We start from the raw sequence: 15,782 nt of genomic DNA on the forward strand, positions 1-15,782 counted from the left end.
CCCCAGGCGAGGCGGCAGAACCAGGTCTTCAAACTCTTCCAGAAGGTCGGGAGCGAAGGGGCCTGCCTCACCTCCAGGGTCAGAATGTTCCAAAGAGCGGGCGCCACTGCAGAGAAGGACCCCGCCAAGTGGAACTCCCTTGCTGACGGGATCTGTAGCATGCCTTCTCTGCATAACCAGGTGGGACAGCCGATGTTATGGGGATGAGACGGTTCCTCAGGTAACCTGGCCCCATGCCATGTAGGGATTTAAAGGTGATAACCAACACCTTGAATTGGACCTGGAAGCAAACTGGAACCCAGTGCAGCTCGTGCAGTAAGGGTGTTACGTGTGCCACTCTTGGGGCACCAAGAATTACCTGTGCGGCTGCATTCTGAACCAGCTGAAGCTTCCAGATACTCTTCAAGGGTAGCCCCATGTAGAGCACATTGCAATAGTCTATGTGGGAGATGACCAGGGCACGAGTGACTGTCTGGAGGGCATCTCAATCCAGGAAAGGGCGTAACTGGCGGACAACACGAAGTTGTGCAAAGGCCCTCCTGGCCATGACTGCCACCTGCTCTTCAAGCAGGAGTCGTGAGTCCAGGAGGACCCCCAAGTTCTGCACCGGTTCGGAATGGGGCAATGCAACCCCATCCAGAACTAAAGATGATAACTTCCTGGATACCAAGGAGCTGTCAGTCCACAGCCACTCCATCTTACCAGGGTTCAGCTGAAGCCTGTTGTTCCCCATCCAGACCCCCACAGCCCCCAGGCACTGAGAGAGGACAGCCACCACATCAGTTACGTCACCCGCGATGGAGATATATAACTGAGTATCATCAGCATATTGATGATACCTCATCCTGTGGTGATGGATGATCTCACCCAGTGGTTTCATGTAGATGTTAAACAGGAGAGGAGAGAGAACTGAGGTCAACGGTCGGACCTCTCATCTCCTATCACCACCTTCTGTATCATTGTCAAGGAATCTTGAAGGACCTCTCATTGATTTCCTTCCCTATTTTCTAGAATTCTGGAGTATACAGAGTAAATGCCTTTCATCTGGCCTCTGATGCATCACACATGAATGAGTATGGATTAAAACTTAGCTGGTGCTCCTCTGTCTGTGTATATACAGGGAAGATGTGTATCTGAGGCAGAAAATGTGATGTAGGTCATCTGCTTTGCAAAAAAAAAGACCTATGGTGAGTCCTAATCTGGAGCTGATTTAAAGTCTTCCACCTGCCCACATCATTTTCATAATTACCATGACTGGAAAAAACATATGTGTATCCATATATTTTGCCATTTGAGACAAACAAGTGTTTCAGAGGGAGAAGGAATTTTGGCGGGGAAAGGGCTAAAATCTTCCTCTGTGCAGAAAACCTGTTCTGAAATTTCCACTCCCTTCATGGTGGCTTTTACTAAAGGACAGTGGAATTTCCAGTTGTGGAGTCCAATGTCACACCTCCTAAGTCTATTTTAACTCTGAAAAGAACCTATTTTAAACATTCTTTGGATCCATAGTAAAATATTGTGAAGCTGAATGTTCCTGCATCTAAAATAGTTATTCTAATTTACATTTGGAATGTGTCTTCTCTCGCTCTCTCTCTCTCTCTCTCTCATCAGGCAGCTGAAGAAAGAAGCAGCCTTCTTTCACACATGCTGAATTTACAGACTGCAAGGATTTCAAAGGAATCACATGTTCCCTGCTGTCAGTGAACTATGCATGAAGTTGTTCCAGAGAAATGAAGAATCGTTACATATCCTTTCTGATCACCTAGATTTATTTTTAATGATGGAAAGACAGGCATCACATCGATCAACCTCAATATGAAGACTACTAAGAGCAAAAGACTAGGATTCGATGCAAAGCAAGAGAATCGTTTTATTTACTGGAATGTTTAGAAAGTATAATTAAAATCAACAGGGAACCAATACGATTACATCGTTTTCTAAACGTCACATCTTATTCGATTTTTTTTCCTGAATTGAAGCCATCCTTTACTCTTGATCTGAGAGAGGAATATATATTTGAGTATGTATGGATTATGATCGGCTCCTTCTCCTTCTCAGAGGCATCTCCCTCCTATGTTTCTCTGAGTTCCTGATCTGGGTGCACTGATGGGATAAAGGCATGCCCAAAGAAATGATTGCCAGGAACAGACAAAAAAGGAGATCGTCTCTGAGGATGAATAATTGTTCTACATTGGGAATGCTTTGAATTACTCATTGTGTTTGATGGAGATACCAGCCTCGCCCAGAAACTGATTAGAAGGCAGGGCCATGAATTGTGTGGAGTTGCAGTGGATAACCTCCTGGGGAGGCGGGGGGGGGGATTTCAGGTTCATGCCTAGCCTTAATTTACTACTTGTATCAAGTTAGCATATTCTGGCACATATTTAGGAATTAATTAGTTTCTCTTTTTTAACGACTGCTTTAAATCTGGCTCTAATTTACCACTAAGAAAAAGAATAAAAATCATCATTGTTACTTGAAGAACAATCCTAAGTGATGCTGGTTAAAGAAGTGTGAATCACTAAATTCTTTAAAAGACTTACAGGTAATCCTTGTTTAGCAACCACAACTGGGACTGGCAACTTGGTTGTTAAGTGAAGCGGTCGCTAAGAGGAACCACAACTGTGCTTATGATCTTACTTCAGCTTTCCTTAGCATTACAGACTTGCAAAGGCAGTAAATGCATCAATTAGTCGCAAAGCTACTTTTTTCATCACCGTTATAATCGAATGGTTGCTGAATGAGGCAGTCGCTAAACGAGGACTACCTGTACTAATTTTTGCAGACCAAGGCAGGAAGTGTTCAGGGGTAGCTTTAGCTCCTGCTAGATGTTTACTTCTCAAATTCAATCCACTTTGAAACTAAGGGGAACACTGCAACATTATATGTATGTCAAATATAAGTGGGATTTCTAAGCAAGGTACGGCTTTCTTGCTGATGGGACTGCTTTCCCTTTTGCAGAAAGAAGCCTTTACACCATACTTACTCCCACCAAACTGCAAATCTGGAGTTAGGACTAATATTGACCATATATACCAGTGTTTCTCAACCTTGGCTGCTTGAAGATGTGTGGACTTCAACTCTCAGAATTCCCCCGCCAGCCAACTCCCAGGGAATTCTGGGAGTTGAAGTCCACACATCTACAAGCGCCAAGGTTGAGAAACACTGATATATATAAAAAGGTGGTGTCTAACACCGAAATTGATTTACTCTGGCAACATAATCTGATGCAAGAAGGGTGGGCACCTAGGCCACTTTCCTGGTCATCCATCAGGTTCTGTCACACTTATTGAAAAAAGAAGAATTAGGGAGTTGGCACGCAGCAAAACAAAGCTCTAGCACTGCCTCTGTTGATAATGCATTGTAAAGTAAACGCCACATACCTTCTTAGAGGTGAAAAAGGGTGGACGGCAGCGGGTTTGTTTAGAAATGGATCCACCTACAGGAGAGGGGAGGGGAAGGTAGCCCAGGTAACAGCAAGCCCAGCAGGGGGGAACAGGCGTGGGGGGGTAGTGGGAGCGACGAAGCAGGCGTTTTGTGACTGACCATGCACCCAACGCAGCTGTTTTGTGAGGGTGTCCATCACGGCATCCCCTCAGAATTAACCCTGCGCCCACTGCTTTCAAAAGGCCGGCCTGAAAAGGGCACTCCGAGGCGCGCCGGACTTGGCGGAGAAGCGGGGAGGGCAGCTGAGAGGCTACCAAGCCTTCAGCAAAGGCACTAGGCTTCAAAAGTTATCACCCTGTTAAGCGCCTCCTCCCGCTTCGCCTTGCCAATCTCCAGGCTCGAGGTCGCTTCACGTGCTCTGGCCAGGGGGCTGTAGAGGGGAATCTATTTTTCGCGCCCGCGCTTACTCTCCCTCCGCGCCCCACCGCCGTCCCACGAAGCGAGCGCCAGGCGAGGGAGGCACCCTCCCCACCAACTAGAGCAAAGGCGCGCAGGCAAAGCTGGGGCTCTTCCCAACCTTCTTCCAGAGGGAACAGCAGCCACACCGCCAGCCGCTCTCCGCCCCACACTCGGCTTGCTCGGGGTCCCACTCCGCCGCTCCGCGAGGACCCCCTGCATGCGGCCGGAGCAGCTGGTGGTAGCCAGGGCGCGAGCCCCGCCGCTTCTCCTCCCTCGCCGCGCCGCGCCTCGCCGCGCCTTCCTGCCTGCGACCCCCTCAGCCTAGACGCGCCGCGGAGAGGAGAGGCGAGGCGAGGCGAGGCGAGGCGAAGAGGGCATTTCGGGCCGGCGGGGGAGACAATGAACAGCGCCAAAAGCGAGCAAGAGCTCAGCCCGGCCGAGGCGAACCTGCAAGAGGAAGAGGTACCTGCCCGAAGCGGGGAGGCGGTGGCTTAGTTTGGTGCCTTACGGGCTTCTGTCGCGCGCCGCGGTGATATTGGGGAGCCCGCGAAAAAGTTTTGGGGCATAGGAAAGGTCGCTTCTGAGCGGGCAGCCCTATTGATGCTGTGCTTTCCGAGCCCACCCCCGGTAGAGTCCGTTGACACTTGGCTCCGTCCGCCTTCGAGGCTGGAGAGATTGCGCAACCTTTGCAAAAACGAAAGGAGTTTCGGCTGTTCCAGACAGCATTGCTTGTGGACCGTTCTTGAATTTCTAGAAGTTGGTGGAGAGGGGAGTCGGTACCTGTACCTTGGAAGATTGAAACGAGGAAGAAAAGTCTCGAGTGTGGTTTCGTCGCGTTGTACTCATGTCTTTCTTTCCCTGAATCTAGCGTCCGCAGCAAACTGCTCTTTAAAAGCAGCCTATTCCTTTAAAAAGCCAGGCGCCCAGATTAATAGATAACGTATCGAGCGCATTCTTTTCCGATGAGTTAAGATGCGGAAAACTTGTATAATAACTTGGGTAAATCTTAATTCACAGTGTCATATGCTGGAAAGGTTGTAATAAAACGCAATAAAAAGTAGGTTAGTTACGGATCATTTGCAGCTGCAGGTTAACAGTATCCAGCGGTTCAGTAGCCTGATTCTACTATGTATGCTTGCTTTGAAACAAATATTTCCAGGAAAGTGCGTTTTCCAGGTGTGCAGAAGTAAGATCTGAGTTAAAAGGAATTTATTCCCATATAAGTAAATAGGATAGTGTTTAATCTTGTCATTCATGTAATTTTGAAAAGGTAGGCAGAGTTTTATGTCTTTAGAAGTTGTACATTTCCAGGGTGTTTAATAAATTTACAATCTGCTTAGGTATGTGTTTGAATAGTACAAGCTAATACTGAAAGTGGTGGCTATCTTTTGAAATTATAACAATATTTCTCTTTATAAAACGCACTTGTTTAAATAATAGAGTGACAGACATTCAAAACTCAATCTAGGAGGACAGGGACATGACGTTTATTGTGACTATACCAGAAGGAAAAAGAAATAGAATACTACTCATAGTTTTGAAAAGTTGGTAAGACAGTTGCAATTAGCCATATTAACAATATAGACGTATATTCAGGAAGGGAATAATTTTGTCTTGGGAAAAATAAAACTCCCCACGTAAATAATATTTCTACTTGTCAGTGGGAATTACGTTTTGCTCTTGTTTTAAAAGAAGACAAATCTGTAGGTTTCTTCTTTGATTGCTATAAACAGCTTTCTACCCACAATCCGGTTACCAAGTGATAATACCTATTTAGATAAGAATAAGATACTAAAATTTTTCTTTTCATATTCTCATATGTACTGAACTTGTACCAGTACTTGCAATTCAGAAAACTGGGTTTTTATAACGTATTGGAATCAACAGTATAAGAGGATAATTTTAATAAAAGGCTTTTAAAAACTACACAGTAAGTCTGTATTTATGTTCAGAGTTAGTATAATCTAGCCAATGGCCTTTTTTAGATTTGGTATCTTTATTATATACTTATTTACTTAGCTTTTTTATCATATCTGGGAAGAGAAATTTCATAATATCAACATTATGAAAACTTTTTACACTGTGATCAGATTGCATTATTTTATTGTGGAACTGATTTCATGTTTTTTTATTGTAGAACTCTGAAGTTGTGAAGCAAAGTATTATTACAGGATGTATCTGCATGGCTATCAGACAGGGCATATCCTTTCTTCCAGTAATGCCAATTATTGGGCATGTTTGTTTTTAGAACCAAAGAGCATTTTCAGAGGGCCTAGAAATAAGGAAATTCTTAAAAGAACACTACTGTACAGCTCTTCCCAAGAAGGAATATTCAAAGACCGACTCCCATTGCTTTTCTAGCAGCAAGGAGGTACAGCAGGTACCTTTATTTTAAGAACTCCTCATTTACTGTTTTATAGTACAATTAGTAATATCACACAAAGAGAAATATGTTAATTGAAGACTCCTTTCGGAGGACTCCTTGACTTGAATTTTGACAATGATTCCAAGAAAAGAGCAGCTGCTTTAAAAGGTTGCACACTGGCATGCTGTTCACCCCCATGAATTCTAAAACACCTTTGACACACTATACCAAGGTTTTTTTTCCCCCCTCAGATATTTTAAAGTGAGGCATCTGTTCATATTCAGCTTCATACAGTGCATAGTTCAATGCTTTTTTAATCCGTTCAGTTGTGTCCGATTCTCACAGACTGACTGGACAAGTCCTTGCAGTTTTCTTGGCAAGGTTCTTCAGAAGTGGTTTGCCCTTGCCTGCTTCCTAGGGCGGAGAGCGACTGGCCCAAGGTCACCCAGCTGGCTTTGTGCCTAAGGCAGGACTAGAACTCCTGGTCTCCTGATTTCTAGCCTGGTGCCTTAACCGCTACACCAAACCAGCTCTCAGTCTAATGCTAAACCTTGGCAAGTGGAAGTATGCTATAAATGAAAGTGAAAATAAGTTCTAGGGCCCTATATGGGAACTATACTCCCACTCATTCCATTTTGGGTGATACAAACCAGCTTGGTAACCTAATTGCTAATATTCTTGCATGCTCCTATTGCTTTTACACTATAAAAGTATTGACTTATTCAAGATAGTATATTTTGTGGAGATTCTCCCACAAAATATACTGACATTCCCACTGAGAACATGGGGAATGGAAACTAAAGGCCAAAATCTATACAATATGTAGCTTACATTTTTCTTTAAAGCATGGTGGCCTGATTTGTGGGAGGGAGGTGTCTCACCCTTTCCCCAAACCTATTTTGCCAAAATGCTCTTCTCCCACAGGCCCCCGTAGTAGGATAGCAGTACAGTGCACTGACAAACTGGATAAACATGTTTTAGCTTGTTTTGTCAGTCCAGCCCAGGTGGTCAGTTGATGATTCATTGTGCTATGTGAAAGTAGAAAACTGAGTGAAGTAGATAAACCATGTGTGAGGTATGGAAAGCATGTAAACACACCAAACCAACATAGCTACTTCTCGGCTAGTTTTCTGATTCAGGAGCATTAACCTTGTGTATATGTAATATGAAGGGTTACATGCCACTACTCTAGAGCCATTTTAGTGATCAAATGGGGAATTCTTAGGAATCAGAAACTGCTGCTATGAGCTAAAGAAAGACATTTCAACATACTACATCTTGTCTAATTTTACAAAAACAAATCTGTGGCTAAACTTGAATCCAAGTTTTCCTTTCCAGAGCTTATGTGTTTCTAATGTACCATCTTATCTTCAGGATCAGTTACAAAATGAAGAGTCTTCATGATTAGTGGGGACTTCTGTCATGTCCTGGCAGTTGAATTATATGTTATATAGGTTGGCTAAAACTGATTCTGTAGCCAGGATAATACATGTACAGAAAAAGGTTAGTGGCCCTAGAAGAATGTTTTGTGAAATTTCCAAACTAAAGTACATGCCTTTGTTTCTTAAAGTTTGGAAAGTCCAACCTTTCAATTATTAACAATTTCAAAAGAGTATGCCATTTCTAATGGCGCCAAATGGAATTTCCTGAAACTATATTAAATGGAAACAAAAATGTGTAGGCTATTTAAAGATATGATGGTAAGGTTGTTTGAATTAATGCTACTCAAAATCAGTCTAATTCTGGTTCTAAAAATTAGCTTACTTCTAGCAGAAGGAATAGAAGGATTTGTTTGTTTTTTGAGGAGTGGAAAACCATCCCCTTTTTATAATAATACTGAGGGAATATGGTTGACCATCTTTACCAAGTAGTAATATTTGTTGTTATTTTATCATGGGGTTTCTTGGTTTTCTGTGTTATTGCTCATAGATTTTTGCTACTTAGATTCTTGGCAACGAATCTAGGATGATCTGCAAATGAGGCTTTCATGCATTTTTCTATACGGTGAAGTGGCTATCTATTCTCAGGCCAGGTTTACTGACGTTGACTACCAAATCTTGGTATTCGTCTGGACCAGGGTTTCTCAACCAGGGCTCCATGGGAGGCCACTAAGGGTTCCCTGGGAGATCAGGATTTATTTAAAAAATCATTTCAAATTCGGGCAACCTCACCTTAAAGAGGCAAGTTTCATTTTTTATTTTTAGTTTAAGAACACTGTTAGTGCATATATATACAGGCCTACACTTGAAATGAATATAATCATTTTGTAACTTCTGGCCTATATTTGAGCCTGAATGTGCAGGGGGTCCCTGAGGCCTGAAAAATATTTCCAGGGTTCCTCCAGGATCAAAAGGTTGAGAAAAGCTGGTCTGGACTATAGAGCCCAGTCCCCTTGGTTCTCCATTAGCATTTCTCAGAGGAAAAAAAGAGAGAGAGAGAGAGAGAAATTGATTTGTAATTTCAAATATTCTAATATTTTGTTAGCCATGATCAGAGAAGATTTGGGGTGTTTGTGCCTATGTGGTCAGATCCTTATTCAGTAATAGGGATCACATAACATGCTAATCTAAGAATGTGATTTGTTTGATTTTATTATTTATTATCAGTTTTATTTGTATATCAGTTTTCCTTTTAAAGATGCCTAGAGATCAGCACAATGGTTTTCTACTATAAATTAAATGTTCTAACATAAAAGAAAACAATAAAAGCAGGAATTGTGCAGCATCCAACAATACAGCGATATAACAAAATTAATTTAAAAGGCACTCAGGTGAACAAGCATATTTTAAGTTACTGTTTAAAGCCAGTGTGGAAAATAGTTGCACTTCCCTTTGGAAAGAATTCCAGAATTGGGGCACCACTACTGAAAATATGCTAACCCTGATTCCCTAGTGTGAGCCAGAACCAGATTTGGGACCACGATCAGGACCTCTTCAGTTGATTGTAAGAGACTGGTTGGTTATTATTGGTTTTGCCGTAATTTGTTATGTGAAGTCAGTCAGTGTGGCTTGTAAAATACGGCTTATGGTTTAGTATGTTATGTGAACTTCATGAAATCCTGGCTTAGTGTGATACATTAGCACAGGCAATGTGTCCAAAATTGTTTTGCAGATGTGCATGTGGGTGGCAAGAATACTATTATTTCATCATTATAATTTTGCACTGATTGATAAATAGTGGTGATCTGTTTTTGGAATGTCTTTAAAATCCAAACCAGCTTATACATCAAAGCAAGTTGCTATCAAATGATTGCATACCCCCAGGCCACCTGCTTAATGCTAAGGAGCACTAGTGTGCTTACAGATCTGTTATCTGGTTCTCTCCATGCTCCCTATCCCTAGTCCTCTCCATTGACCCTACCCAAGCTTTATGCCCCTATTTGCTTTGTAAATAGGTAATTCTGCCACCACCACCCCAAAAAAAGAAGACAGTCATGGTGTCAAAATTCCCAGTGTGGCCATTGACCAAAAAGATTGGAAGGCCTTGACATACCCCAATTCTGCTGAAATGATCCATTTTTAAATGTTCTCAGCAAAATCAGAAAGCACTTACCTTCATAGATGCACATCACCGTTAAAAAAGAACTGCTTTCTAATGCATGGACGTCTATCGATATAAAGTAAATGAAATACAAAAACAACAAACAACCCTGTATACAAATTTGATTAAAGCAAAGCAAAACATAAATTTATTACCTTCAATTTAAGGAAGTGCATGTTAATTTCATTTTTAAAAGGAGCTGCTATAATGTATTAAAATATATTCTCAAAAGCATATTATGTGCATGCATGCATACATATCCATCCTTTTTGGGGTAAGCAACTTTATGCAAAATGCAGTATAAGAACACAAAGGGTGTTTGTGTTAGGCATGAGAGCCGGCTGGGTGACCTTGGGCCAGTCACTCTCTCTCAGCCCAACTCACCTCACAGGGTGGTGGTTGTGGGGAAAGCAGGAGGAGGAAGGAGTATGAGGTATGTTCTCCGCCTTGAGTTATTTATAAAAATAATAAAGGCAGGATAGAAAATAAATAAATCTAGTTTATACCAACACGGTAAATTATACCTTTCTATCAAATTATTTCTGTCTCAGGAACCAACCTTGCTTCTATTATGTCTATACATTGTCTTTTGTTCTTTAAGCTTCTCATGTTTCTTTTCAGTATCTCATCAACCCCACTCAACCACAACTTTCTTGGTCTTCTTTCCTCTTCACCATTCACTTTCACTTTGTATATTTGTTTTACAAGTCATTCCTTTTCACAATATGGCCAAAGCACCTCAATTTACTCTTCCTTTCATACTGTTTATTCACTTCTGTATTCAGTCCACATCCATTCTTGATTCTCTCTGTTTTACCACTGATATTTCTTAAATTCCCCAATCCCACTGCATTCAACTTACTTTTATGCTTCTTTCAACATATCCAGCTCTTACTTCCACATAATAAAGTGGGCAGAACATAGCCATTTTTACTTCTTTCAGCATTGTTTCCTCACAGCAGACTGTATGTTACCTACTACTTTTCTTAGAGCATCCGCAGGTCTTAAAATTTCTCGAGCCAGTTTCCCATCTTTAATAAACATTTTTCCAAGGAATGCAATTCATCTGTTTGCTCTATTTTTACCATTTATGGATAACTTAAAATAGCTTAATCTTTTCAAATTCCTATATTTGAATAAATACAAAACATTAAAAAAATAAAGCATATATTGTAACATGGGGAAATGTGTAGCACGCTGCATGACATTGCTGTTTGTTACTTTAATTTAGTAATGAAAGTTCTTTAAATAACACTATTCAAAATTGGTAGTAAATTAATATGTCTTAACATATAAAAGATGAACACAATTCATCATGGCCTAACAGAAGCCTGATAAATACAATGTGATCTCCCCCAAGACCCCTGTAAAAGGAATACATGTTCGCGTTACTTCAAAACGGAGGTTGTACAAATATGGTGCAATTGCTGTGAAGGCCAAGTGGCATTTAGCCAAAAAGTTGCTAAGATGGCCGTGATGAATTGCGGAATGGGCTGTTGTACGGCAGGGAGAGCCTTTAAGAATTATGGTTTCCAGGCTGTTCAGTGCTTTAACAGTACAAACAACTACTCAGAATTGGTCCTTGAAATAACCTGGCAACCATTGCACCTGGTATACCATGAAAAGACAGCTTGGTACCTCTAATAGCTAACCAGATGAAATAAGGATAAGACTCCTTTATAGAAGAACGGAATTGTAGAAATGAAGCTTCAGAGGACATCCCATCGATTAATGGCTCTGGATAGAAAACGAGGCTTAGGATAACCACCTAAATCACTTCTTTCAAATGTCCAATACTGGTTTGAATACCTCCGTGCAAGGGCATTTTGTAGTCTCAGATAACAGCTTCTTTCAACATGAGCCACTTTAAATTTTCTTTTAAAGAACGTTTTAAATAAAACCTTGCTTTTATGTACTTAACACAGATGTTTATTAGTTCATTATGGTGTGGCAAATGGTGAAATTTGTATTACTTGTGTTATGTCATGATATGAATGATCTACAAGATATCATATGTGTCATTTGCAGAATTATGTCATGACATGTGTGATGTCACTTGCCCAGTGCAGACACCAGTGTGCCACACAAATCTTACGTACATTTCAATGGAACTGCAGATATGCTCAATGTATTTTACTCCCACATAAGCATGCATAATACTGAAGTATAAAAGAACTAACTTTTCTAACAGTGTTGTTTCCCCTTGCCAGTTCTGCCCAGATCATTGTGTGTTTAAAGATAAAGGTGGTCCATTACTTACTTTTGGCCTTTGCAGTCTTGCGGTCTTCTTTTCATTCTCCGAGATACTATAAAATACTTGAAATGTGTATTACCTTTTAACCATGCCTAAATGAATCCAAGCCTTTCAGTCTGCTATTACTGTATGATTTATATCCAAGACCTAAAACTGGAGTACTGACCAGGACTGGGGAGACCAATGTTCTAGACCAGTGTTTCTCAACCTTGGCAACTTTAAGGTGTGTGGACTTCAACTCCCAGAATTCTCCCAGAGGTCCACATACTTTAAAGTTGCTAAAGTTGAGAAACACTGGTCTAGAACATCTTCAGCCATGGAAGATCACTGAGTGACTTTGGGACAGGCTTTCTCAGATCTTTCTCAGGTCTGTTGTGGAGGAAAATAAGGAGGCTGGAGCATAGTGAAGGCCACCTTGAACTTCTGGAGGAAGGACATAAAATCAATCAATCAAACTAAACTTAGTATTTCAGAGTTGTTAGGGTTGGCGCATCTGTTGATACAACCCAAAATTGTCATGGTCTTTTGGGCCACAGCATTGCATGAATCCACCACTTGGTGCCCACAGTACAAATGTGCTCATAGACACTTCCCTTGGGTTCTTCAGGCTGCCTGACCATCTGACTTCTTGCATCAAAAATGTTTTAATTAATTCCTTGAATTTAAAACAAATGGGAGGTTGCAATGCTTTGTTTGGCAATATGCCCATCTGTCCAGAAATAGGACAGAGATAAGCAGAGGTAGGAGTGTCCTACAGAGGGAGACTAGAGGAGGTGGGAAGTAGCATTGTAGTAAATTGGTGCTTTGTAAGTGTTTATGTTTCCACGGTAGCATTTTGCCCACAGTTATTTTGCTAGAGTGTTCTCCACATTTGGAATCTGCCTGTCACTATCCCCAAATTGGGATCCCTGGTATAGGTGATAGTTCACTTTATCTACCCTTCCTGCTAAATCTTCCATGTATTAGTAGCAAGAATAATTCCTTTCCTTCTTCTGGTTCTTATATCTGCATATTTAGGTGTGTAATGGCTCATATCTGACATTGTTGGGCTTCATTTTCTCTCTTCCCAATTTCCTGGTTTATTAAGATAATTCTTTTTAATTAATCATGGAAAATGCAAGGGGAAGCATGTCCTCTCTAGAGTCTAGAGGATATTTGCATTCCCTTGCATTTTTCCATGAATTGAAACATTTATTTGTACTGCCCACTCTTAAACTTGATAGGATATTTCTTCAGGTTGTAAATCTGGTTTATTTTGGGGTTTTGGCAGAAGGATACTCAACTTTGTTGAAGCAAAAACAGACTACATATAATCTTTAATGGACTAAAATCCATCAGAGGCATGAAGGATTACCCTCATTTGGCAGATGTGTTTTCATGGAGGAAAATCCATCAACTGCATGAAGTCTTAGTCAGTTGGAAGATGTATGTAGCTGTAGAGGAAATATAACGTAAGTGGTGAGGTCATGTGGCCGTGAAATGCAAGTGATTCTACCTAAAACTTAAATAGGTAGAAAATTATTCACATAAGCAGTAATGAGATGGGAAACCATCATCTCCGTTCAGGCATAAACAAAATCAGACTTTTTGATATGAACTGTGTGAAATTGTTTATCACCAATTACTTCTGTTATAATACTTTAGGAAATGGGCTCAGTTCATGAAAGCATATGCATATACTGTAAAACTTTTTGATACATTTAAAAAAGACTGAACACTCCCTCAAGTTGAGCTTAACTCCTGTTAATTTCATGGACATGTTAATGTACTTTTTGGGCAACAATAAGAAGGGGTTTGCTTTGTTTTTTCCAAGATGCTTTTCCAGCTCCCCAGTCTAGCCTATAGTCCTGGCATTTCCTGTGGTCTTCCAACTATGTACTAACCAAGTTTGACTCTGTTTAGCATCTCATGGTCAGCCAAGGTTGGCCACATCCTGCATCTCCTCTTTCCTTTGACAGATCAAATAGCAGGTGTTGTCTCCTATGAGCTTTGTCTTTTGGTGTCCCTTCCTTATCCACCTCATTGCTGAAAATCCATGTTTCTCTTTACACCAATTCCAGTATGGATATGTTTACAGCTGTTATGAATACTGACAATAGGTATTGCATGTGGGGCTGTTGCATTCTGAAATAATGTCACAATGAAATTTGACATACAGCGTGTAATGGTTGCCTACTCCCAAATATTCAGTCTCACAAGCTCGGGCTTAAAGATAACTGATTTATTAAAGGAATAGTATGCAAATACAGAGAAAGCTGAGAATGAGCAAAAGCGCGCCAAATACAAACTTAAAAGCCTTGCCTGTGAGCAAGTTCCGCCCCATCCCTCGTCAGGACGCTCCCCCTCCCAGGTGCTAGAAGCCGTTAGACGCGCCTGGGAAAGTAACCTTGAGCAGGAGCGCAAACCCAAACATACATTCCAAGCCCTCAAAACAACGGAGGGTGAAGGAATGGAAAAACCCCGGGTGAAGGAACACGGAACAGAAGAGGACATGTGAAACGTTACAATGTTAACAGCACATTGAAATGAGAACATGACATATTGCCCCGTTAAAAAAAAACTATGGAGCAGGTTTGTCAGGGTAGGCAGAGTGGAATTGAGCCACGAGTCGAGGGGAAAGGACATCTGAAGCAGCAACCCATTCAGGATGAGGGAAATGTTTCCAGCGAACGAGGTATTGTAATGTGGAGCGCTGGCGTCGGGAGTCGAGGATGGATGTTACCTCGAAGTGTTGCTGGTTGTCAATCATGAGTGGAGGTGGTGGAATGGGTTGTGGATGCCAGCGGTCCGACGACAGACAGGGTTTGAGTAAACTACAATGGAAAACAGGATGTAAACGTTTAAGGTTGTGAGGTAAATCAAGTTTAAACGTAACAGGGTTGAGTTGAGCAATAATTGGAAAAGGTCCGACAAATTTAGGGCCAAGTTTCTTAGAGGGCTGTGGGGACTTGATAAACTTAGTGGATAAGTAGACTTTATCCCCGACAGCAAAGGATGGTTCTGGAGAACGCTTTGCATCGGCATGGCGTTTATAGGTAGCCTGGGCATGGAGGAGAGCCAGTTGAATATTAGACCATGAGTCTTGTAGAGAGTCCGCCCAGTCAGTAAGGGAGGCTGGCAGCGGTTGAGGGTGAGGAAGTTCAGGAATAGGAACAAACTCACGACCAAAAACTGTTTTAAAAGGAACTTGACCAGTGGTTTGATGAACGGCATTGTTGTAAGCGACCTCAGCAAATGGGAGTAAGTCGACCCAATTGTCTTGTTGGTAGTTAACAAAAGCTCTGAGGTATTGTTCCAGTGTGGAATTAACCGCCTCTGTAGATCCGTCCGTTTCCGGATGCCAAGCGGTGGAAAGTGACTGCTTTGTACCCAAAAGTTTTTAAAATGCCCGCCAGAATTGTGACGTAAATTGTGTGCCTCTGTCACTCACCAAACGGGCGGGGATACCGTGGAGGCGGTACACGTGGGTGAGGAAGAGGCGTGCCAGCTGTTGTGCGGTGGGGATAGACGCGCATGGGATAAAGTGGGCTTGTTTGGAGAAAAAGTCTTTGACCACCCAAATGACAGTTTTGCGTTGACTCGGGGGTAGATCAACGATAAAGTCCATGGAAATGTCCTGCCAAGGGACAGAGGGGGTGGCAACAGGTTGAAGGAGACCTTGGGGTTTGCCCGGTTTGCGCTTTATCGCCGCACATACAGGGCACGCAGTCACATATGCCTTTAGGTCTTTGAGTAAAGTTGGCCACCAGAATTGCCGGCGCACAAGGTGCAAAGTTT

At 41.8% G+C, this 15,782-nt stretch overlaps 1 protein-coding gene across 1 annotated transcript in view; it reads left to right on the forward strand.

Annotated features, from left to right (window-relative positions):
• Positions 1-3,705: 3,705 nt before the first annotated feature.
• RBPMS (RNA binding protein, mRNA processing factor) overlaps positions 3,706-15,782 on the forward strand; it is a 104,428-nt gene continuing 92,351 nt past the window's right edge. Inside the window, exon 1 of the mRNA XM_063294766.1 lies at positions 3,706-4,308. Coding sequence (XP_063150836.1) covers positions 4,246-4,308 — 63 coding nt within the window. The 5' untranslated portion in view covers positions 3,706-4,245. The remainder of the gene's footprint in view (positions 4,309-15,782) is intronic.

The sequence above is a fragment of the Candoia aspera genome, chromosome 2 (genome assembly GCF_035149785.1).
Source record: "Candoia aspera isolate rCanAsp1 chromosome 2, rCanAsp1.hap2, whole genome shotgun sequence".
NCBI lineage: Eukaryota > Metazoa > Chordata > Lepidosauria > Squamata > Boidae > Candoia > Candoia aspera.